This window comes from Cnephaeus nilssonii, assembly GCF_951640355.1.
Source record: "Cnephaeus nilssonii genome assembly, chromosome: 10".
Taxonomy (NCBI): Eukaryota; Metazoa; Chordata; class Mammalia; order Chiroptera; family Vespertilionidae; genus Cnephaeus; species Cnephaeus nilssonii.
The window spans coordinates 45515298-45539245 of NC_137081.1; the positions used below are offsets into that span (position 1 = coordinate 45515298).

At 39.4% G+C, this 23948-nt stretch overlaps 1 protein-coding gene across 1 annotated transcript in view; it reads left to right on the forward strand.

Moving 5' to 3' along the window:
* The first annotated feature begins 710 nt into the window (after nt 1-710).
* The window catches only part of SLC25A12 (solute carrier family 25 member 12), a 95705-nt gene continuing 72467 nt past the window's right edge, over nt 711-23948 (forward strand). Inside the window, exons 1-3 of the mRNA XM_079782674.1 lie at nt 711-806; nt 1770-1823; nt 23493-23635. Of these exons, the coding sequence (XP_079638800.1) occupies nt 795-806; nt 1770-1823; nt 23493-23635 (209 nt within the window). The 5' untranslated portion in view covers nt 711-794. The remainder of the gene's footprint in view (nt 807-1769; nt 1824-23492; nt 23636-23948) is intronic.

Sequence of the window (23948 nt, forward strand, 5' to 3'; positions counted from 1 at the left end):
TATAGAGAGGGCTGGACATGTTTATGTAGGGGCAAATTGGGCCAGGATTCAGTGCCAGCCCAGTTCAAGACAAATGGATTTCCCCCCCCATTCGCATTTGTGCGGTACCGCATTGCACAAAAGATTTGGGTGATTGGGAATGTGAAGTGAGCCTAATAAGGCTTTATAATAGTACATGAAGCACAAATATGTTAAGCCTATTCATCCCATGCCAGTTTAGGGGCATATTTCTCAAGTTATGTTTACTTAGGTTTCCCCCAGAGTGAGTCGTTCCCAATCTTTTTTATTGTTAGTATTTGCCATTAGTTGTCATTAATTCATTTATTATTATTATTAATGGAACATGTTCTTTGGTCCTTCGAAATCTTGCTCAATCTAGGCCCCAAGTATTCCTTTGAGTCTCAGGATAAAACGACTTTGGCAGAAGTCATTGCCCAAAGCCACACCCACTAGGCCCCTTAGGAAACCCGGGGCTTTCTGGCGGCGACTCAGCTGTCAGCAACCACGCGGCGCGTCGGAATCCCGCGGCTGGCACTCCAGTCTTCCCCAAAGGAGGCGCGTCCCCTGCCTCCGCGTAGCGGTTGGGCTGACCCCCTCAGGCCCCCAGGTCGGCTCCCTTTTCGGAACCCGGCGTGGGGCCCTCTCCCGGCCCCGCCCGCCCCGACTCATTTGCATAGGGACGCGCGCGGCGCCGGCGAGCGGGAGGGCGGGCGCGGCCGGGGAGGCGGCGCGCGCGCGCCCTGACAGCTGGGCCCTGCTCGCTCCCCCGCTCGTCCCCGGCTTCCGAGCACAGCATGGCGGTCAAGGTGACTCCAACTCTCTACTGCTGCCTTTATTGCATAAGAGACATTCTGGGGACCCTGCCTGTAGCCCTTCACCTCTTCCCATTTCCTTCTTCGCCTGGTTCTTAGATAGCGTGTCCTGGGGCTCCAGCCCGCGGGTGGTAGAGCTGTGTGGGGCTTGGACCGGAGGGAGAGGATGCCTGGTTGGGGGAGGGGAAGGAGGAGGGATTGTGTGTTAGAGGGGCTTGTGAGGACCCCGGGTCGGTGAAGGAAGAGTAGTGTGCTGCTCTAAGTGCATGGGTTTGTGAGTCCGGAGTTGGAGGCCATCGAAAAGGGAGTGGGAGGAAGTGGCATGTAAAGTCGGGGTACCTAAGGCATCTGTATATTGCGTGGGGGGATGGCGTAATTGAGTAATTTGGGGCTTCAATGTGACTGGAGGCATTGGTTGGCATTTGCGCTGCAGGTGGCAGAATGTCGGAAGTATTTGGAAACGTAGCAGCTTTCATATTTTAAGTTGGGTGGAGAAAGAGGGAAGCGGAGAATAATTGTATTCTGGATTGCTTTCCATGGGTAAGAAAAGCTGCTAGGCCACGCGATTAATTTGGGTGTTTCAACTTTCCTGTTGATCTACTTTTGCTGGCCTCTTGAATTGAAGGTGGGTGGTTGCTAACCGTGTTGTTAGTGGATGTGGAGTAAAGTAATGGATTGATTCTCACTGCCTCCCCTTTGCAATCCAGATGAAATCTACCTGGTAGATTTTCTCTATTTTAGGCTCTTCACACTTGTCTTTCCACCCTGTAGTCACAGATCTCCAATTTGACAGTTCTTATCGGTATTAGTGCTTTTGGTTTGTTTTAAACTAAATGCCCTTATAAAAGATAAGAGCATTGATTGTCAGCACGTGTGAACTCTAATCTGAAGAGATTATGTGGCCTCTAGTGAAGCATTAACCGGCTTTTTTTTTTTTTTTTCTTTCTCCCCTTACAGGTGCAGACAACCAAGCGAGGTGATGCTCATGAGTTAAGAAACATATTCCTACAGGTAAATTGGCTTATGTAGTCTGCTTTTTTTACTGGAGGAAAAAGGTGTAAATCTAGTACTTGTCAGGCCTTAACTTTTAGGAATGGTCTATCGTCATATATTCTTTTTTTTTTTTTTTTTTAAAGCTTGGAGTCCTATGAGAAGGTGATGTTCTTTTTTTTAAAAAAATATATTTTATTGATTTTTTTACAGAGAGGAAGGGAGAGGGATAGTTAGAAACATTGATGAAAGAGAAACATCAATCAGCTGCCTCCTGCACACTCCCCACTGGGTGTGTGCCCGCAACTAAGGTACATGCTCTTGACCGGAATCGAACCCGGGACCCTTGAGTCCGCAGGCTGACGCTCTATCCACTGAGCCAAACCGGTTAGAGCCGTCATATATTCTTAACATGGCTAGATAATATAGCTTATAATTCTTATTTTATTAAGGTTTGGACAAAGGTTTTTATTCTTTTAAAATTTGATAAAAGATTTTCCTCAATTATTGTTTTTGTAACATGACTCAAGACACGTAAAAGAACGCTAAAAGAATTTCCAGCTTCTCTTAAGCACTGACCAAAATAAAATTTATGAATGTACTGACATTAAAATTCATTCATGAAAGTTGCATGTTTTTAAAGTTTTCATACTTACAAACAATTCTCTATGTAATTTTTTACAGAGATAAACAATTATAGCTAGTTAATTTATGTGTGTCTTTTCTCCCTTTACTTTTAAACTATTATATCTGTACACTTTTGGGGTTTTATTACAAAATATTACTGTCTGAGATTTTGCCAGGATCTACCTTAACTTGTGATAAGTTTTTAGGATCAGTGACTTGGCTATAAACTTAAAAAAAAGTTGGCTTAGTTTTTTGTTTTGCTTTCTTTTCTTAAATTCCAAAAGTTCATCATGTAGGAAGTTGTACTTAAGTAGATGTAAAGAGAGATAAACTAAGGTGTTCCACTAAATATTGTGCTTTTTCTCTGAAACCTTTTGAGAACTTTCTATTCAGGACTTGGGTCCTTGTACAGAAATTCTGACCTTAGGCAGGTCCCTGTTGGGTATTAGTTTTCTCTGTAAAATGAGAGGTGATCTTCAAGGTTCCTTCCAACTCCAAAAGTTTATGATTCTATATTAGGAACAGATCCTAACATATGCTGATGAGCCTGGAATAGATGACATTTTTATCTGAGACATGGATTGCTTAACCTATTTTGGGGGATGAGGCTGCATAGATGATTTTAGGGGAAGCATAATTTCCAGAATAAATGTAATTGTAATAGAAATGCTCTGTTTATGGTTTGAAATCCTTATTCCTTACACAAGTTCTTGAAAATAGCCAACAATATGTTAATATTCACATTATATGATTATATCCAATTGTCTTGTGAGTTCATGTGATATAGTTAATTTTGTTTTCTAGATTAAGTAGGCATGGAAGAAGTCAGTTGAAATGATGCATGATGTAGCGAAAAGAGCATTGACCGAAGTGTCAGGAGCACTGGGTTCAATTTCCAGTCCTGACACTACCTGGTTGTACCGGTGGGCTACTTATCTGGCCTTCCTGGGTTTCATCTTCTCATGTGGGACTCAGTAGGACTTAAGGGAATGGGCATTGTAGACGGTGGGAAGGCACCAGGTGTTAGACTGGCAGGGTCGTACTGGATCTGGGTTCAGCAACCTCAGTACTTGAGTTCTGGCTAGGAAAGAATTCAGAGCCAAAACTCAAACTATAAGAGAACATTTATTTGGAAAATCACAGAGGTAGAAGAGGTAATTTGTAGAAGAAATGGGCTTAGGAAATAAGGTGTAGAGGTAAAAGAAGGGCCCTGGGAGTGAGGAAGGTAAATGGTAATGTTCCTGGGGGGAGGGGAAGGAAGAGGAGGAGCCCCCGCTTAAGGGTTTAAGGGTGGAGATTTTAGGGGAGGTTTCAAGGGAATATCTCTGTAGAATATTCAGCAGCTTTCTAGGTGTGTCCTTTCAGGGTCAGGGTTTTCACTGATTGGTTGATTGGTGTCTGGGCAGGGGGTCATTATTCAGTGCAGCTCGTTCTGAGTTTCGATAGGGTGTTACTTGTTTGGTTTTGCTGTTTTTCTGGGCCTGGAGCTGAAATACAACTGAGGCCTAGGTGTTAATCTAGGGAGAAAAGATCAGGGGGTCCAAACCTTACGACCCCTGATATGCTAGGGGAGGAAAGGTCACCCTGGGGATGAGGTCCCACCCTACAATTTTCTTTTGCTAGGCACCAGGGCTTTGTGCCCTGGTGACCTTCTGTATCTGGTCCATTGTCCTTGCTCTGCTCACGTCTCTCCACCTACCTACCACGTTCGAACTGAGGCCCTTCCAATTTTAAAAATCCCATGGGAAAAATCTACAGTTCTATATGGATTTGTTTTTGGGAGGAGGAGAGATGGAAGTACAAAGAAAGAGCTAGGACTATGCCTAGTTTTTTGACAACTTTAAAATCTTACTATATTTTTACACATTTTTTTGATGGTGCTCTTATTATTTTGAAAATTTGTGGAATTCATAACTGCACATTTAGCACTAACTTTTAAGCATTGACCCAAGAATTACTAATAGATAAGAGAGAGAACATAGATACATACCTTCAGGAAGGCTTAAAGTACCTAGACAGATACAGTCTAGTTAGTTGAATCAATTTGAGGACAACTAACAAGTAACATGGTCGATTTTTTTTTATTCCTGTCTTGAGTACTTCAAACTGTACTTAGTTGAAGCTGTAGGGCTTTGTTTAAGAAGCAGTTTTATTTTAGATGCATATGATTTGTTAATATTTTAGAGATAATAGGAGACAAAAGTACGGTACATATTAACTACACATTTCTTTAGGATTTAACACATTTACCCAACAAGTATTTACTAAGGACTATTTTCTGTGTGCCCTGTGTGCACTTGTTTTAATTTAGTACTAGACACCAAATTGAATAATCAAAGGGGAGGATTGTGTCAAGGCTTGAATCCTCTCTGCGACCTATTCCATTTCTAATTGTTTGTGGTTGAAGGAGTCAAGAATAGTGAAGGCATGCCTGGCCAGTGTGGCTCAGTAGTTGAGCATCAACCTATGAACCAGGTCACGGTTCGATTCCTGGTCAGGGCACATTCCTGGGGGTTGTGTATTTGTGGGCTCGATCCTCTTTGGGGGGTGTGCAGGAGGTAACACCTCTCATCATTGATATTTCTATCTCTCCCTCTCCCTTCCTCTCTGAAATCAATGAAAATATCCTATCTAATAAAAGAGTAATATACAGATTGATCATCACTGCAACACACAATATAGCTGCCCCCGTGTGGTCAAAGATCCTGCCCCCATGTGGACACAAGATGGCCACCACAAGATGGCCAGCAGGAGAGGGCAGTTGGGAGGCACCCAGCCTGCAAGGGAGGGCAGTTGAGAGGGACCAGGCTTGCAAGGGAGGGCAGTTGGAGGTGATCAACCCTGCAGGAGAGGGCAGTTAGGGGTGACCAGGCTGGGAGAGGAGCGAAGTTGGGGGCAAACAGGCTGGCAGGGGAGCAGTTAAGCATCAATCAGGCTGGCAGCGGAGTGGTTAGGGGGTGATCAGGCTGGCAGGCAGAAGCAGTTAGGGGCAATCAGGAAGGCAGGCAGGCAAGCAGTTGGGAGCCAGCAGTCCTGGATTGTGAGAGGGATGTCCGACTGCCCGTTTAGGCCCGATCCCGGGATCGGGCCTAAACGGGCAGTCGGACATCCCTCCTGGAGTCCCAGATTGGAGAGGGTACAGGCTGGGCTGAGGGACAACCACCCACCGTGCACGAATTTTGTGCACCGGGCTTCTAGTATTTAAAATAAAATAAAAAAGAATAGTGAAAGCAAATGTATAGCCTCTGGTAGAGCAATCAAATTGGCTTGCCTAGATCAGAGTGGCCATGTAAAAATAATGACAATGGCTAACATGTATTGATCATTCTACAATTCTACAGTGTACTGTGCATTGGCCTGGTGCTTTAAAGGGTATTTTTAAATTTTCAGAACCCCTTGGGAGGTACGATTAGTGTCCCCGTGAAATAGATTACGTTAAAGGACTTTATTTATGTGACTTAGTTCGTAAGTGGTCGAGGCTGGATTCAAATGAAACTACAGAACCCATACTCTTAACCCTTACATTATACCATTTGTGGGATCTTAAAACAGGATGATTTTTGAAATCTAGAAGTATGTGAGGGCTAATGGCAGCTATGTTTGTTAAGTTAAAGAAAAAAAAATCTGTAGGTGATTTTTAAAAAGGGCCTCTATACTGTAACTACCTAGAACATTTGGCCAAAGAGTTTGGAATTGAAACAGTGGGGAGGCACTGTGGGTTTCTGAGTGGGCAAATTGAAGTGGTGAATTCTGGCAGCTCTTTGTATTTGTTGGACAAAGTGTGGAGAGGTTGGAAGTAGGTAGGACGATCAGCTAAGAGGCTATTGAAATAATATATGTGAATGATAATGACCTGGAGAGGCTGGTGGCTGGGAAAGGGAAAGGACAATACCAGGGACTTTGAAAAGGAAGGAGTAGTGAATCTGGCATTTTTAGAATAAATGCTAATTGATGAAGCATCTATTTGGGGAATTTTGGGGGAGAGGAGTTTAAGTATGATTGATAAGTAAATGTGCCCCAATAAGTTAAAGTCAGATTTAAACAGATACAAATTCATATAGGTGGTGCATGAATCCTTGTGTTTAGGGGAATTAAATATAAAATAAGACAAGGAATAAGGGGCTGATTTATAAGTGATATCCACAATTGAAATGAGAAGGAGGAGGAAGAGAACTAGGGAGAATGGTTCTATGGGAGTTTAAAGTAGAGTTTTACAAAAAGGATACAGTAAAAAACTAAAATATAGCCCGGCCCATGTGGCTCAGTGGTTGAGCGTGGACCTATGAACCAGGAGGTCACAGTTTGATTGCCGGTCAGAGCACATACCAGGGTTGCAGGCTCAATCCCCAGTAGGGGGTGTGCAGGAGGCAGCTGATCAATGCTCTCATGATTGATGTTTCTATCTCTCCCTATCCCTCTCTGAAATCACTAAAAATACATGTTTAAAAAAATTAAAAAAACACACACTAAAATATAGATTACGCTGTTATTAGTTGAATTTGGTTTTGGTAGGATTTGAGGGTCACTGGAGTTCAGGATCATTTGAACTTTTATTTATTTATTTATTTTAAAATATGGAATGCTTCACGAATTTGCATGTCATCCTTGTGCAGGGGCCTTGCTAATCTTCTCTGTAGTGTTCCAATTTTAGTATATGTGCTGCTGAAGCGAGCACTCATTTGAACTTTTAAAGAGAAGATTTAATTTTGAATTTTAGAACACAGTTAAAAGCTCTTTTTAAAAAAATAAAATTTAGAATTGTGTCATTAACTGTCTAAATTCACAAATAGCCAGTATGGCTCAAAAGTCTTTGTTTTGAAAACAGCAAAATATTCCTATTTGAAAGTGCTGTTATTTATGTTTAGTGAAATTATGTGTGCAAGTTCATGAGAAGGGCTTTATAAGAATAAAGAATTATTATTTTGAGTATAGGAAAATAGGTGCTTTTTTTCGGTATTCATTGCTTCTCAAATTTTGATGAGCTGTATTTCCTATTAATTAAAAAAGAACAGATAATATTCAGTGGGAATCTGTTTTTTTCCTTCTCCTCACATTCATAAAATTGGAGCACAACAAATGAATTCAATGTGTTAGTCTGTGCTATAATTTTTCAACCAGTTGCCAAGCTAAGGTTTTACTATTACTACCCTTTCAACTGTCATTTCTTGATTTATCTTTCTTCTTTTACCTCTCTCACCCACTCACTATCATCGACCCAATTTTGCTATATCAGAAGTATACAGTACAAAAAGGAGAAAATAGAAGCAATGAAGAAGGTGAGGTGAAGACAAAAATGTCACAGGCTATTTGCTATAAGGCTGATAACTTTCAAAATAAAAACTTTATCTGGTCTGTGCTTTGTGGCAAAGTAGGTTTAAAAAAACTGTTTTAAGTGTATGATTTTTCAAGAACTCTTTTTTTTTTTAGTTGGTAGCCCTTCTGTTCATTTATCAAAGTATTGTATGGTAAAAGCAACACTTGTTGAGACTGCACCTTTCATTACATATGCTAGACCAAAAATTATTTTGAGTCTATTCTTTTTCTCATTATCACCAATGTAACAATGAAGATAATATCCCATATAAAATTATGAAAATGCTTTCTTTTTCTATCTTGTTTATTTATAATTAAAGAAAAAGTGGACAAAGATGCTGCTAATGTAAAGCAAAGAGTGATTCTTTCTTAGTTTTATGGTAACACATTTTTATTTGAAAGAAATGTCCTTTTATTTAATAAAATTTGTTTACATATTTTGTACTTACTTACTTTTGGCAGTAACCTGGGGCTGAGAATGAAATTAAGCAGAGATTTTAGCAGGAGACCCTTCTACTTTGTTGGGATATGCATTAGGGCTATGTTTTCAAAAGTGTGGGATACTTACCATAATATTATAGTTATAATATAAGTAGTAGTAACAAATGTTAGCATCAACTCAGGCCAAATGTGGAGGGGAAAAATTGCTCTCTTACAGTGTTTGTGGTAACAGAGTCTTTGGAAAGCAATATGGCAGTGGTTTCAAATAAAAAGAAGATACCATTTGAACAAACAGTCCTACTTTTGGGATATTTATTCCAGAGAAATAAAAATACTCATAAGAATATATGTGTTCAAGATTGTTAGTTGCAGCACTCAGTTCTTCCTCAAAAAGGGGAGAGAGAGAACAAAATAAATGCTATCAAAAGGGGAGTGATAGCAATTTACAATAGCTAAGATCTGGAAACAGCCTAGGTCAGTGATGGCGAACCTATGACACGCGTGTCAGCACTGACACGCGTAGCCATTTCTGATGACACGCGGCCGCTGAGGTGGCCGCATGCTGAGGATGAAACATTTGCTGCTCCTGAGGATGAAACATTTGCGAAATAATGTCTTTTCCTCAAAGTGACACACTACCCGAGTTATGCTCAGTTTTTTGGCGAAGTTTGACACACCAAGCTCAAAAGGTTGCCCATCACTGGCCTAGGTGCCCATCAGCTGATGACTGGATCAGAAAACTATGGTACATCTACACAATGGAATACTATGCTGCCATAAAAAAGAAGGAATTCTTACCATTTGCAGCAACCTGGATGGAATTGGAGAACATTATGCTGAGTGAAATAAGCCAGTCAATGAAAGAAAAATACCACATGATCTCACTCATTTATGGATAATAAAGAACATTATAAACTGATGAACAAAAAGATAGATACAGAGCCAGTAAAGCATCAAAGAAATCTGTCAAATTACAGCAGGAAGGTTAGGGAGAGGTGGGGAAGATAAGAGATCAACCGAAGGACTTGTATGCATGCATATAAGCATAACCAATGGACGCAAAACTCTGGGGGGTGAGGGCATATATGGGAGTGGGGTGGGGGGGGCAATGGTAAGATATGTACACACATAATACCTTAATAAAAATAATAATTAAAAGAAAGGGGAGTGATAGAAAAATTAAGCTATGCAGATACTAAAAATAATGTATTAGACCTATTGCAGCTGATTTAGAGGGATTTCCAATGTACTATTAAGTGAGAAAAGAAAAATATAAAGAAGTGTATATAGCATAATATTAATTTTCTATAAGTCACTTCTTATATGTTATATGCATATTTACACATATTTTTGTGTGATTTAATGGGCATTGAGAAAAATATGGAAGGATAGAAACTAAGTTGTTAACTTGGTTGGGGAAGAATTAGGGGGAAATAAAAGAAAGTATCAATGTGTATATCAAATTTTGAGCAAGTGAATAATTTAAAAAGTAAGAATTTATCAATTCAAAACCTGAAGTTAAAAGAGGACTTCCCAACATAAATTGGATTGTATAAACCCAGTCAGTGTCAGATGCACAGAAGGGTTCTGTAGTTTCTTAACCACACTGATTGTTTTCCCAAGTTCTTTAGAATATAGGAATTGAAGATAATAAATAACCTTTATCTTAAGTTTATAAAGTATTTGCCATTAACTATATAGAGTTCTCATTTTTTTAAAAAGTGTTAGGCATTAAGGGCAAACTGGCACCATAGTGAGACTTTATCCTTGAATCAACTAAAATGATTGAAAAATAACTGAAAAGGTGAGAAAATTAGTGTTATTAGATGCCATGTTATGTTCTATTTTCAATACATTTTTCATTGCCTACTACGTGGCAGGCTAGGCATTGTGCTAGGTTATAACCTTATAGAGCTAAGATAGAGGAGTTTAGTAAAGGTAGGACCTCACAGTCTAGGTAGGGGTGAGACAGACAATAACAAGCGCGCGCGCACACACACACACACACACACACACACACACACAAACTACAGATTGTGACAAGTCTAATAAGGAAATAAATAGAATGATGAAAAAGGCTATCATTTTTCAAGAGGGTGGTCAGTGAAGGTCCCTGAGGAGGTGATACTAGAGCTAAGAACTGAAAGGTGGGTCAAGAGAATTCCAAAAAGAGGACTCACATGTACAAAGGCCTAGATATAGATAAGGGTTTTATATGTTCAAAAAACAGAAAGGAGGCCAGTGTGCCTGAAGCATCAGTGCGTGAGGGGGGTGAATGGCTAGTAAGAGATCAGGCTGAAGGAGTCATATAGGTCACGGAGAAGAATTTGGATTTTTTTTTAAGGGCATCGTGGAAACCAAGGAAGGTCTAGCACTTTGGAAGTACTTATAGGATGATTCAATTTGTATTTAAATAGATCATGTTTAAAAAGGTAAAGTTGAAATGTAAATTCTCTTACACATTTCTGTGCTTTGTCATGAATGACTGCTTTGAGTAGACTGGTTCTTCCAATTTAATTACCTCTTGTCCGTAGGGTTCTTAGAATATCTTGAGTTGTGCCTCAGGTAACTTGTCTTCCAAGGAGGCAACAGATTATAGCTGGAGCCTACATGGGCTTTGTAGTTTAACTTGGATTTGAACCCTTATTTGATCCCTTTTTGCTATGTGACCTTAGGTGTTCACATTACTTTTGGAGCCTGTTTCATCTGTCTTTCTGAGAAGGATAATTACACCTAGCATCCCTATGTGAGGTAATGAGGTAATAATGTGTAAATGGTGCCTGATACACGGAGAACTGAAAAAAGTTTGGTTCTTTGTTCTCTTTCTTTACTTCTAAGATGAGATGAGAACTTTTCTTTCCTGAATAGGATTTGAGTCTCTTATTTTCCCCCAGGAAACTGCTGGGCCTATAAAGTGACTTAAGATATTAATTTGTGTTTATGACTGTGTACATGTAATCAGTTAGTTACTTATATTCTTGAGACCTACATCCGAAGATGTTTACAAATTCCTACATTCTGAAATACAATTGTAAGAGGTAATGGCTTCTCTTAAGTCTCTAGGCTCTGAGATGGGGTATAGCATGGTCTTAGTTCTAGAGCTAAGAACTGAAAGGTGGGTCAAGAGAATTCCAAAAAGAGGACTCACATGTACAAAGGCCTAGATATAGATAAGGGTTTTGTATGTTGAGACCTGTGAGGCTGTGGAAGATATGCAGTTTTCTCTTGAACTTTCAGTTGCCTGGTCTAGATCAGAGAAGGAATAATAGTTTAATAATAGACTCTGAAATATCAAAACAAATCTGAAAGAGCAACTTTTAATTCACTTTTTAGGTGTAACTTAAAAAAATAAATCAGCATCTCCTGGTCCTGTCCAGCTCTTTTTTACTTTGTACCGCAGGTCCTCGAATAATGTCATTGTGCTCAACTGTTTCATTATAATGTTGGTGATCTGCTATAAGACCTTAAGACTTTTTACATCAAGTAGGCCGTGGTTTCTTTATACATCATTTTGCTGCAGTTCCAAGAACCTATTGATGCTAAGTGAGGACTTACTGTACTGCTGAAATTTCTGAAGCATCATTCACTGAAGCCAGTGCCATGGCCATTTTTGGATTTTTAAAACTGTGTAATTGATTATTTACTGAGTCACTGTTTTGTCTCAGGTACTAGTCTAAGTGTTTTATACAAATTATATTTAATCCTCAGAACAAATCTATAAGGTAGGTCTCATTAGTATTCCCATTTTATAGATGAGGAAACTGAGACCCAGAAAGGTTAAGTAACTTGCTCAAGGTTGTACAGTAAATGGTTTATGTATTTTAAATAAATTTTTTACATAATGTTGTTAGTACATATAAAATCATCTCATTGTTTTATAGCCTTTTAAAAACGTTATTATTGAAATTTTAAACATATACACATTTAGAGAAAAATAGCATAATGAATTGCCATATACCCATTACTCAGCTTCACCATCTATCATGGCTAATCTTGCTTATCTATATTGCAGCTGCATTGGATTATTTTGAAGCAATTCCCAGACAACATAACACTGTACCCATAAATACTAAAGAATGTATCTCTAAAAGGTGATGACTGAAAAACCAGCCAAACAAACCACAATATGATGATCACACCTAAAAATATTCCTTAATAACCTGGATTTCCATTCAGTGTTGAAATTTTCCTGATTCTTTCATCTTTTTTTTTTTTTAAGTTGCTTTATTCCACGTCTCACTTCCCTTTTCCTCTCACTCTTGCTTCTCTGGGATTCTATCTTCCAATAATACGTTAGCCCAGTGGTTGGCAAACCGCGGCTCGCGAGTCACATGCGGCTCTTAGGCCCCTTGAGTGTTCTAACGCCACTTCTTCAAAATAGACTCCCCCAGGCCGAAAACCAGCTTCTGCGCATGGGCCACGAAGTTTCAATCGCACTGTACGTGCGTGCCCGCACGTGGTATTTTGTGGAAGAGCCACACTCAAGGGGCCAAAGAGCCGCATGTGGCTCGCAAGCCGCGGTTTGCCCACTACTGCGTTAGCCCATAAGCCTTGCTCAGCTGTAAGTGTTCAAGGGAACCTGAGCTAAGTACCTGTCAACTACATTGACCAGGCTCTCTAGCCAACTGCTTTCTGGATAGGGTTGGCAAAATGGAAGGAACTAATGGGACACTGAAGAGGAGGAAGGAGAAGCTGAGGTATCCTCTCCCTCCCCACTTCAGAGACATCTCAGTTAGTAGCCCAGTCTTCTCCCTGTGTCCCTCTGGCCCTGAGGCAGGAATGATTCTTGCTGTTACTCATCTCTGAGTTGCCTAAGTATCCCCTCTTATTTTTATGACCAATTTTTATATTAAATTCCCTCTAACAAGCAAACAAAAAAAATTAGGGTCTAAGTCAGGTTCATACATTGTATTGGTTAATTTGTCTCTGAAATCTCTTAATATTTTCTGCTTCCTACAAGGATAAAGGTCCTTCTTTCTCAGTGGTAAAAATCTTGGTATTTAATCAAGGCTTATCAACATTAAAGCATTCTGTCTCCCTAGGAGTTGTACCTTGATTGTCAAAGGCATGATTTGCCCAGGCTTATAAATATATATGTTCCTTGTATGTTCCCATGGTTACTTCCACCAAGATATTGAAATATTTATTTTAAGAACAATGCAAATTAATTATTCAACTTAATCTGCCCCGAGAAACCTTCTAGTTCCAGTTACTGGGTTCTCTGGGGTCGTTATTTTATTTCCAAGGCTTTTGGCTATTTTAAGGAGAAAAAATGTTTTGGTCAACCTAGTTTATTATGGTAGCTTCAGTTGATTTCAGTGACTAACAAGGGTTTTGTACCTCCCTACTGTGTTAGGAATTGCATTGTTTAGTAGTTAACAGTATGACTTGCAGTAATGGATAGTAAAAATACATATGTTAAAACAAAAAGAAAAATAAGCCCATAGTATTTCACGGAAGCAATCTGAGTTAGAAAGGCAGACATCTGAGGGATTTTTTTTTTTTTTTTTTTTTGCAAAATCAAATCAAATATTTTGTTTGTGAAATATGCAACTGAAAGTGCTAATTAAATTTAGATGAATAAAACTACCTTTTCCCAAAGCATGTGTACTTGATTTTGATAAATATCAGAAAAACTTTGCATCACTAAAATCTGTTTTTAAAAAATTAATGTGGCTCAATAAAGTTGTTAAAATTAATGTGGCCAAATGTGTTTAAACTTATTTTTACTCATTAAAATATTATTTAGGAAAGAAGGTGAATTCCACATTGTACTATTGTAACAGGGTTTGTGCGTCAGATCCGTTGTGGTCTTTGCTCATTATGCAGAGTGCTTTTGTAGTGAAAGGGCATGCATTCCTTACTAAATTGGGCTCCTATTAGGAGTAGGAGCAGTAATAGGGAAGAACAGCAAAAGGGTTAGCTTCATATGCTCAGCTCTTACCTTGGTACATGTCTTTTTCTCCCATTGTTCATGTAATTCATTTTTCTATATGGGAAGTGCTCTATTTAATATTTGAAATTACTGAACTTTGTGACATTGTCATTTGATTTACTGAAATTGAAAGTATATTAAGATCTGAAAATGTCATTTCATCTCCGTTGGAACAAAGTCATAGAGGAACAGTTTGTTTTGACTCATATTACAGCCACATGATGGATAAGCAGAGATGAAGCTGCCTAGACTAGTCAGGACTGATCTCCTGATAAACCCAAGAATTGTGGAAAGAAACCTTGGTTTGGAGAAAAATTAAGAATTAGAACAATAACTCTTTCAGGTTTGAACAAAAGCAGAAAAATTCAGTAAAGCAAGGAGGGAAACTTTTCTGTGTTTCTAAGCATTTTAGAATAATTTCATTAGGCATATATGCTTTATAATTAACAAGAACTTTGGTGTTCAAGATTTCATTTTTCCCCCTCACAACAACACAGCTGTTTCTGTTAAAGAGGTTCAGAGTATTTTGCTCAAGAAATCTCAACTAGTGAACAGTATATGGGATTAGAACCTGTTTTCTGACCCTGGTTTAGGTGTCCATCATGCCACTGTCTCTGAGCTATTTGAGGACAGGAACAATGTTTTATTGATCTCTGCATCTAGTATCAGGCATAGTGCCTAGCATAGTTGGTGCTTCATAAATGCTTTTAATTGCACAATAGCCCGAAAGATTTGATTTTAGCAGATTTTTAGTTTAAAAAGTAGTGCTTCTATATACACTACCTTGATTTTGGTATACATAAAAAGGAAATCCTTGATCTTCATACACTGTATAATTTTTAAAAATAACCAGCTTTATAGTCACAGCAGATCAGAATTTTCCTTTATAATCTCTGAAAAATCTTTTAGACAGAAAACATCAAAGGATCTTTTAAAAAATTTACACCATTTAAGCAGGTAATTTGTATCATTTAGATTATTTGGTTTTTTTGTACTTATTCATGTCATTGAATTTTAAGTTAACCTCTTTTTCCCCCTTACTCAATGGAAATTTAGGGTAATGTGTAAATTCTTTGTGAAGTTTGTTTTATAGTTAACCTGTGATGTAGGTAGCACACTCTAAAGGTCACTTAAGGTTAAATTTGATAAATGGCAAATGAGTTACTACTATTTCGTTTACTCCAGGCAAATGTGGTTTTGACATGTTGATCTGTTGGCTTGATAGGCAGAACATTTCTAGATAACATGATCTTTTCATTTACAGCTAGAGGTAGTTCAGTGTGAGTATGAAACCCTGCCATCTCTTATAGGCAATAATTTGGATTAAATGTGTAAAGATTGTAATCTACAAGATCCATCTTATTTCTCAGGCTTCAGAATGTCTAGGCTTTTTCAAGCACATGTGAACTATATTCAATGTAAATTTAAATATTTCTGAAAATGTCAAGCTATATGCACTTTTACATTCAAATACTTGAGTTGGGTTTGGATAAAGTTTAAGAAAATAGACCACCTGTGGTGTTTTTTGTTTTTGTTTTGTTTTGTTGTTTTTTAGATCCTCTCAGCCACTTCTTGTCTTTGTCTTTCATGTGTCCTTGATTTCTTGCCCAAGAGGGATTTACTAGTGCTTAAGAGACATCTTTGAAATGGCAGATGATTAACTCTAAAGTTATTTGGAGTACAGATATATTTTTTGGTTAATTTAAAGTCATTTTAGTTCACCCTTTAAAATAACATGAACAAAATGGAGATGATATTATGAAACTAGTAAGTTGTTTGATATATTAAATTTTTAACATTGCGAGTCTCAAATTTTGTTTTAAGTTGCTTTTTACTGTTTTAGTATAAACGCTCAAGTCATTTTGAGTAGCAGAAAGAGGTCTTGATAAGGCCACTTAATGTTTTCTTATTTCTAGCCTTATTTGTTACTCTAGGGCATGTTTGCTTTTCTTTTTTTTTTTTATAAACACTATTTAAAAAAAAGTTTTTATTGATTTTAGAATGAGAGGAAGAGAGAGATAGAAACATCTATGAGAGAAAAAAAAATCATGATCAGCAGCTCCTGCACACCTCCCACTGGGGATCAAGCCTGCAATCCAGGCACAAGCCTGCATTCCAATCAAATTAGAATGGAACTGGTGATCTGTTGGTGCATGGGTCGATACTCAACCACTAAGCCACACCAGCTGGATGGCCATGTTTACTTTTTAAAAATCTGTTTAAAACATTATTACCCTGTCAGTTAAAATAAGAAGCATTAAAACTAATGAAGTCGTTTAAAATAAATGGGTCATTTTTATTTTAAAAGCATTAAAAATACGTTTGGTTTAAATATATTACCCATTTTATAGTACCTGCTTTTTTTTTTTTTTTTTTTTTAACATAATACCTGAAATGTTTTAGCATCTTGACTGACTGTGGGTAGATTCTAGTTTCAGTTCTAAACTCCCTCTTCTGTCTGTTCAGGCAACAGGCTCACTGACATTGCCAAGTAATTGTCTCTAATGTAATGAGTTAATTAACTATCTCCTGCAGCAGTCAAGTAGTGAGTGACTCCTTGTGGATGAGAAGACTTTTTTTCCTCTGAGCTGTTCACTTTATCTTTTAGTCAAAATCAAGTTAAAATAGACTGGGAGAGTTGGGGAAAACACTAGCAAAATACCTCAGGGTAAGTGATTCTCTGGCATCATTTATAATCCCAGATACTGGCTGAGCCTGTTCCAGTACATGTCAACAAAAGCATTTGTTTTCCTTGTTGGCTGCTGTGTCCTTGGTAGCGTGTGCTAAGGCTGCTCTATTTCCTGGTAGTTTTAAAGTCAAGAATATTGTGAAATTCTGGTGATTCAGTAAGTACAATATACTTCCAATGTATGCAAGTATGTGTACATGTATGTGTTCTGTGTGTGTAGTGGTGATAGTCCTGGCAATCAAACTCAGGTATTACTAAAAGACATCTCTGTGCCCCCCAAAAGGACAATTGGATGCCAAATTTTGTTAATACTAACACAAATATTTTCATATATCCTCTCTTTTGAAAATTTATATCTGCTAATTAAAGAAAGAAAGCAACACTCAAACAATTGTGAAGAGAGAGAACAAAGATCACTATAACCCATCTATTGTATTTTTCTTATTTTGAGTTTAGTTCTTCCTTTTTTAATTTTTTTCATAGGAGTCATGCCCAGGATTCTTTGTTAAAGGATGTGAGCATTTTTATAGCTCTTTATACATGATGTATAGGTATATTTGTATGTATGTACATATAGTGCTAAATCACTTTTTAAAAGGACTGAGCTTGAAAAAAGATGTACAGAACAGTGTAAATAGTTATTATTTGTGTAAAAAAAGAGAACTGGATAAGAATATTCATACACACATATTTGCATGTATATATATACTAACATGTATATATAATATATATACTAACATGGATATATAATATATACATATATATCATGTATATGTAATTTACTTGTTCATGTGTAAAAGAAATCTGGAAGGATATACAAGAAATTGACTGCCTCTGGAGTGGGGAATTGAGTGACTAGAGACAGAGGTGGGAGGAAGACTTTTCACTGTATAATATCCTTTTGTACCATTTTAATTTTGAATGGTATGAATGTAACACTATTAAAATCATATCCATTAGCAATGGGTGAATGTACCCATTGGTTTCTCCCCCCCGCCTTGTTTTATTAATTTGCACTTCCCACTGCCTTGGTTAAGCCTCAGCTTCTTTCACCTGGATCTTTGTGATAGTCACTGCTTAAGTCCGTGCCCTTAATCAGTTTATTTATTCTCCAATCCATCTTTCACATTGCTACCTGGGAGAGCAAAGATCAGACAATACCTCTCCTCCCTTAAAATTTTTAGTGCTATCCCATGGCCCACAGAATAAAACTCAGAGTTATTCAGTTTAGTATTCAATCTTCCACCATCTGGTCTCAAACTATCTTTTCATTTTCATCTTCTACATATCTTTATATGTATACCTCCTCTTTGTTACCATTTCTCTCTCCAGATAACTTCTCCCCAAAGAAGAAAAAATTATTTCTATATTTGTTCACATTGATTTTTATATTTTAGTCTAAAATATCCTTTCTCTCCATTTGCAGTTGAAATTAAATTTTACTTTTAAGGCCTGTTTTTGAACAGGCCTTCTCTTTCCTCCTCCCAACCCCATCCTATCAATCCTTAGAATGAACCACTCCTTTTTGGTTCCCATAGTTCATTTTTCATATTGTGGTTTGGCACTCATATTCTTAGTGGTTGACTTGTCAGTCTCTCTAAATTCTACTTTTAGACTTCCTTGTGTTGTTCCCTCTTTCCAACTGCAGTAGTCTCCCTGACATTGTGCCTTTCCCCACTCCTGCTGGTTCTAAATGCTTGTAGTTTTGTGATCTTGGTAAACGTATCAGATTATGTCATACATTAAAGAAGGAGAGGAGGAAGCAATTGATAGGAACTGGTAGAATCCATTCACTATTAGTAGCAATATTATGTAGTTTATTTTTTAATCCTATGTTTGCATACCTATTGTTTTAAAACATCAAATATTGTTTAGTCTTCATTTTATAGTTGTGTGATTTATCTAGGGGGCCTGAAGAATGGAGTTGTTGAAGACTCACAGTGAGTTAGTGGTAGGGCCAGGATTTAAACCCAGAACCGTTTTAGGAATGACTTTTAATAGCATGTAGAGAGAACATGATTTTATTTTGGGGTGATATTTGCTAGGTGCTATTGTTAGCACTAGCTAGTAAAAATATGTCCACTTTGGGTTACTTCTTAGGTAGGTTGATTCAGAATTTGCTGTCATAGCCTCTGTGGTGGTGTGTTTCAGAATACATCAAAGGAAACATTTTTTATTTAATGCTGTCCTTGTTGAAAGTTAGATCACAAATAAGGATATTTGAAATGCTTAACCAAAAGTTCTTTGCTCTGGTCCTTTTCATTCTGTCTTTTTTGTCAGAAGCAACCACTTATAATTCTTTTAGCTATTTATTTTGGTATTTTCTTTTATATTTCTACTAGAGGCCCAGTGCATGAAATTCATGCACAGGTAGGGTCCCTAGGCCTGGCCGGTGATCAGGGCCTATCTGTGGGGCGACTGGCAGGGAAATCGCCCCCCCTCTCCCCCGCTGGCACCCACCTTGGCTGGCCTGGGGCCTGCAGGCTGGGGGCAGCTCCTGTGTTGAGCATCTGCTCCCTGGTGGTCAGTGCGCATTATAGCGAACGGTCGTGCCACCAGTTGTTCTACTGGTCATTCCGCCATTCGGTCGATTTGCATATTAGGCTTTTATTATATAGGATACTTCTATTTCTAGTCATTATTAACTTTTTTATTACAGTAGTTGAGGAATACCTTACACTACATTCTCACACATTCTTTTTCCTCCATTCCTCACTGCATATTTGTAATCATAATTTTATTTTTATTAATCCTCACCCTAGGGTAATTTTACATTGAGTCTTAGAATGGAAAGGAGCAGGAGAGACAGAGAGAGAGACACATTGATTGGTTGCCTTTCCCCATGTGCTTCCTGACTGGAGTCAGGGATTGAGCCTGCAACTGGGGTACATGCCCTTGACTAGAATTGAACCCGAGAACCTTCAGTCTGCAGGCTGACGCTCTGTCCACTGAACCAACTGGCTAGGGCTATAATCATTATTAAGTTAATATTTGGTATCTACATTATTACTATTAATTTTTAGTTAAGTCATGTATTATGATATTTTCTATTTTTGTACAACAAAAATACTTTTTCATAAAATACAAAATTACCTAACTTTAAACTTACTTAGTCATCTTTTTTAAAAAAAAACATATTTTTATTGATTTCAGAGAGAGGAAGGGAGAGGGAGAGAGAAATAGAAACACCAATGATGAGAGACTCTTTGATTGGCTGCCTCCTGCACCCCCCCACTGGGGATCGATCCCGCAACCCGGGCATGTGCCCTTGACCAGAATTGAACCCGGGACCCTTCAGTCCACAGGCCGACGCTCTATCCACTGAGCCAAACTGGCTAGGGCTTACTTAGTAATCTTTGTACCTATTGCCAATTCATTATTTTAATAAATATTCACACAGTGCCTACTATGTGTGAAGCATTATTTTTGGTGCTTGGGATACATCTGTGAACAAACTAGACAATTTTTTTTTTCTTTGTGACACATTCTAATTGGGAGTTAGACAATCCTATCTAATAATAGACAAATATGCAAATTGACCATACCTCCAACACACCATCCAATCAGAGCGAGTATGCAAATTAACCCAACCCAAGATGGCTACAGGCACAGAGAGCAAGATTTCCTAGGTAACAGAGGAAGCCAAGCTTTCCGCCTGCCCTTGCCAGGCCTAAGCCTCCATTCAAGCTACAAAGTTTCAATTATAGAAGGTAAACAAATTCAAACAAATGGCGGCAGAATGGAGCTTGAGAGAGCAGGCCAGGGTTGCCGCTGGCAACAGGGGAAGCAAAGCTTTCCGCACACCCTGGCGGGGACCACCCGCTTAAGGCAACAAAGTTTCAATTATAACCTCAACACAAATGGCTGCGGGCCTCGGAGGGAGCCCCAGGCTTGGCTCCGCTCCAGGCTACAAAGTTTCAATTGTAGAAGGAAAATAAATTCCAGATACCAGGGCCTCCGCTTGGGTTGCCAGAGGGCGTGGCCAGCCTGCAAACCACCACAGGCCCCTCGCTCAGGCCGCCCCACACCCCAAGGGAACCCCCACCTGATCCGGGACACCCTTCAGGGCAAACCAGCTGGCCCCCACCCCTGTACCAGGCCTCTATCCTATCTAATAAAAGAGTAATATGTAGATTGATCATCACTGCAACACACAATATAGCTGCCCCCATGTGGTCAAAGATCCTGCCCCCATGTGGACACAAGATGGCCAGCAGGAGAGGGCAGTTGGGAGGCACCCGGCCTGCAAGGGAGGGCAGTTGAGAAGGATCAGGCCTGCAAGGGAGGGCAGTTGAGAGGTGATCAACCCTGAAGGAGAGGGCAGTTAGGAATGACCAGGCTGGCAGAGGAGGGAAGTTGGGGGCAAACAGGCTGGCAGCAGAGTGGTTAGGGGGTGATCAGGTTGGCAGGCAGAAGCAATTAGGGGCAATCAGGAAGGCAGGCAGGCAGGCAAGCAGTTGGGAGCCAGCAGTCCTGGATTGTGATCGGGCCTAAACGGGCAGTCCGACATCCCTCGAGCGGTTCCAGATTGGAGAGGGTACAGGCTGGGCTGAGGGACAACCCCCCTCCGTGCACGAATTTTGTGCACTGGGCCTCTAGTAAACATAATAAAAAGTAAAATATATAGTATGTTAGAAGGTGATAGGTACCAAGTGGAAAACAGAGCAACATATGGGGAAGTGGAAATACAGATACAGGCATGGGTTGTAAGACTAAATAGGGTGATAAGCGTGGTTGTCATTGAGAAGGTGACATTTGAGCAAAGATTTAAATTTCTCCCAATGTTATTTTTGACATAGCCAAATAAATGCCCTGGATAAGCTGACATTTCATTTTCCCTAGTGGCTTCCTTCTTGGAACCCTCTGTCTGCCCCAGCCAGGATTAGGTACTCTTGAGGCCTGCAGTGCAATTCTGGGATTTCCCTTGGCCATTTTCCTGAGTTGGATTGTCTGTTTCCTAATTCCCACATCTTCCTCTTATTTGGTTCATGTTCTCTTTTTGATGGAGCTAATTATCCTATAGCTTCCTGAGAAAGGATACATGAAGGGAGAAAAAAATTTTGAGAACGTGGCTATCTCAAAGTGCTTTCACCCTACCTTTACAATTGATTGAAAGTTTGGCTCAGTTTAGAATTCTAGGTTGGAAATAATTTCTCTTAGAATTTTCAGGGCAGGGCAGATGTGGGGGACCCAGGCCTGCAGTGGAGAGCAGGTGGGGGGGACCAGGCCTGCAGGGGAGGGCAGTTAGGGGTCACCAGGCCAGCAGAGGAGGGAAGTTGGGGGTGGCTGGGCCTGCAGAGAAGGGCAGTTGGGGGAGACCCAGGCCTGCAGGGGAGAGCAGTTGGGGCGGGGGGACCAGGCCTGCAGGGGACGGCAGTTAGGGGCAAACAGGCTGGCAGGGGAGCAGTTAGGCATCAATCAGGCTGGCAGGGGAGTGGTTAAGGGGTGATCAGGCTGGCAGGCAGAAGCGGTTAGGGGCAATCAGGAAGGCAGGCAGGCGAGCAGTTGGGAGCCAGCAGTTCTGGATTGTGAGAGGGATCCCAGATTGGAGAGGGTGCAGGCTGGGCTGAGGGACACCCCCTCGCCCCGTGCACGAATTTCGTGCACCAGGCCTCTAGTGTCTCTTAGAATTTTCAGGGCCTTACTACATTGTCTTCAAGCTTCCAATGTTTCTGTTGAGAGGAAAATGATGTCTGTGATTCATAATTCTTTATATGTGACCTGCATTTTTTTTCCCCCCTCTGTAAACTTTTAGGATTTTCTCTTTATTCTGATGTTCTGTAATTTTATGATGGTGGGCCAAGTCCTGTTGTTTTGTTTGTTTTTTTAAATTTATTATGTGTTTCTTCAATTCTGGGAAATTTTCTGATATTACTACTTTGATAGTTGAGTAAAGTAGCTAAATTGATCAGCTGCAACTTCATTTTTCTAGATCAGTGATTTTCAATTGATGTGCCACAAGAATTTTTAAAACATGCAATACCTGCGCTAGCCAGTTTGGCTGGCTGGTGGGAGGATTGGCCTGCAGACTGAAAGATCTTGGGTTGATTCCAGTCAAGGTCACATACCTGGATTACAGGCTTGATCTCCGCCCCTGGTTGGGGCACATGCGATAGGCAACCAATCAATATGTCTCTCTTGCATCAATATTTCTCTCTCTCTGTCTCTCCTTCCCCCCTTCCACTTTCTCTAAAAATCAATGGGGAAAAAATATCCTCAGATGAGGATTAACAGAAAATAGACAAACAGAACCATGCAATACCTGACTATTTACTCAAAAGCAAGACCTCTTTCCCCTTAGATTGTCAAAAAAAAAAAAAAATGACAACAGCCCACACAACAATAGCCAACCAGTGTGAATGAATCAAAATTATACCTATTTTATTTAGTCAGATTGGCAAAAAGTATATTTTTTTGGTGTGTAGCAGAATTTTAGTAATTAGTTCATGTGTACCATGAGATGAAAAAGGTTGAAAATCGCTGACATAGTATATATCAGTACTTTACCAATGTTCTTAAGTCATGCTCTTGGTATTTGTTTTTTCACTATCCAGACAAAAAGTCTGCATTATCCATATTTTGATTTTGATACTTGTCTTTAATTTACATTTTCATAAGATATTTGTTGGCTATAAAAGGATATTGAATAATTTTAATATTTAAGTATACATTATTTACTTTTTAGTATGCCAGTACTGAAGTCGATGGAGAACATTACATGACCCCGGAAGACTTTGTCCAGCGCTATCTTGGACTGTATAATGACCCAGATAGCAATCCGAAGATTGTTCAGCTCTTGGCAGGAGTAGCTGATCAAACCAAGGATGGGTAAGACCTTTATGCATTTTTAAAATGTTTTCAAAACATTTTTAGAGATAGAGGAAGGGAGGATAGAGAGAGAGAAAATCATCAGTGAGAGAAAAACATCTATTGGCTACCTCCTGCAGGTCCCCTACCTGGGGATCGAGCCTGCAAGTGGGTCATGTGCCCTGATGGGGTTCTGACCTCCTGGTTCATAGGTCAGCGTTCAACCATTGAGCCACACTGACCGGGCTCTATGCATTTTTTGAAGGTTAATGCCCTGAAGTGTCTGATTAAAAAATGGAAAAACCATAAGTTTACCTATGACAATCGGGAATTT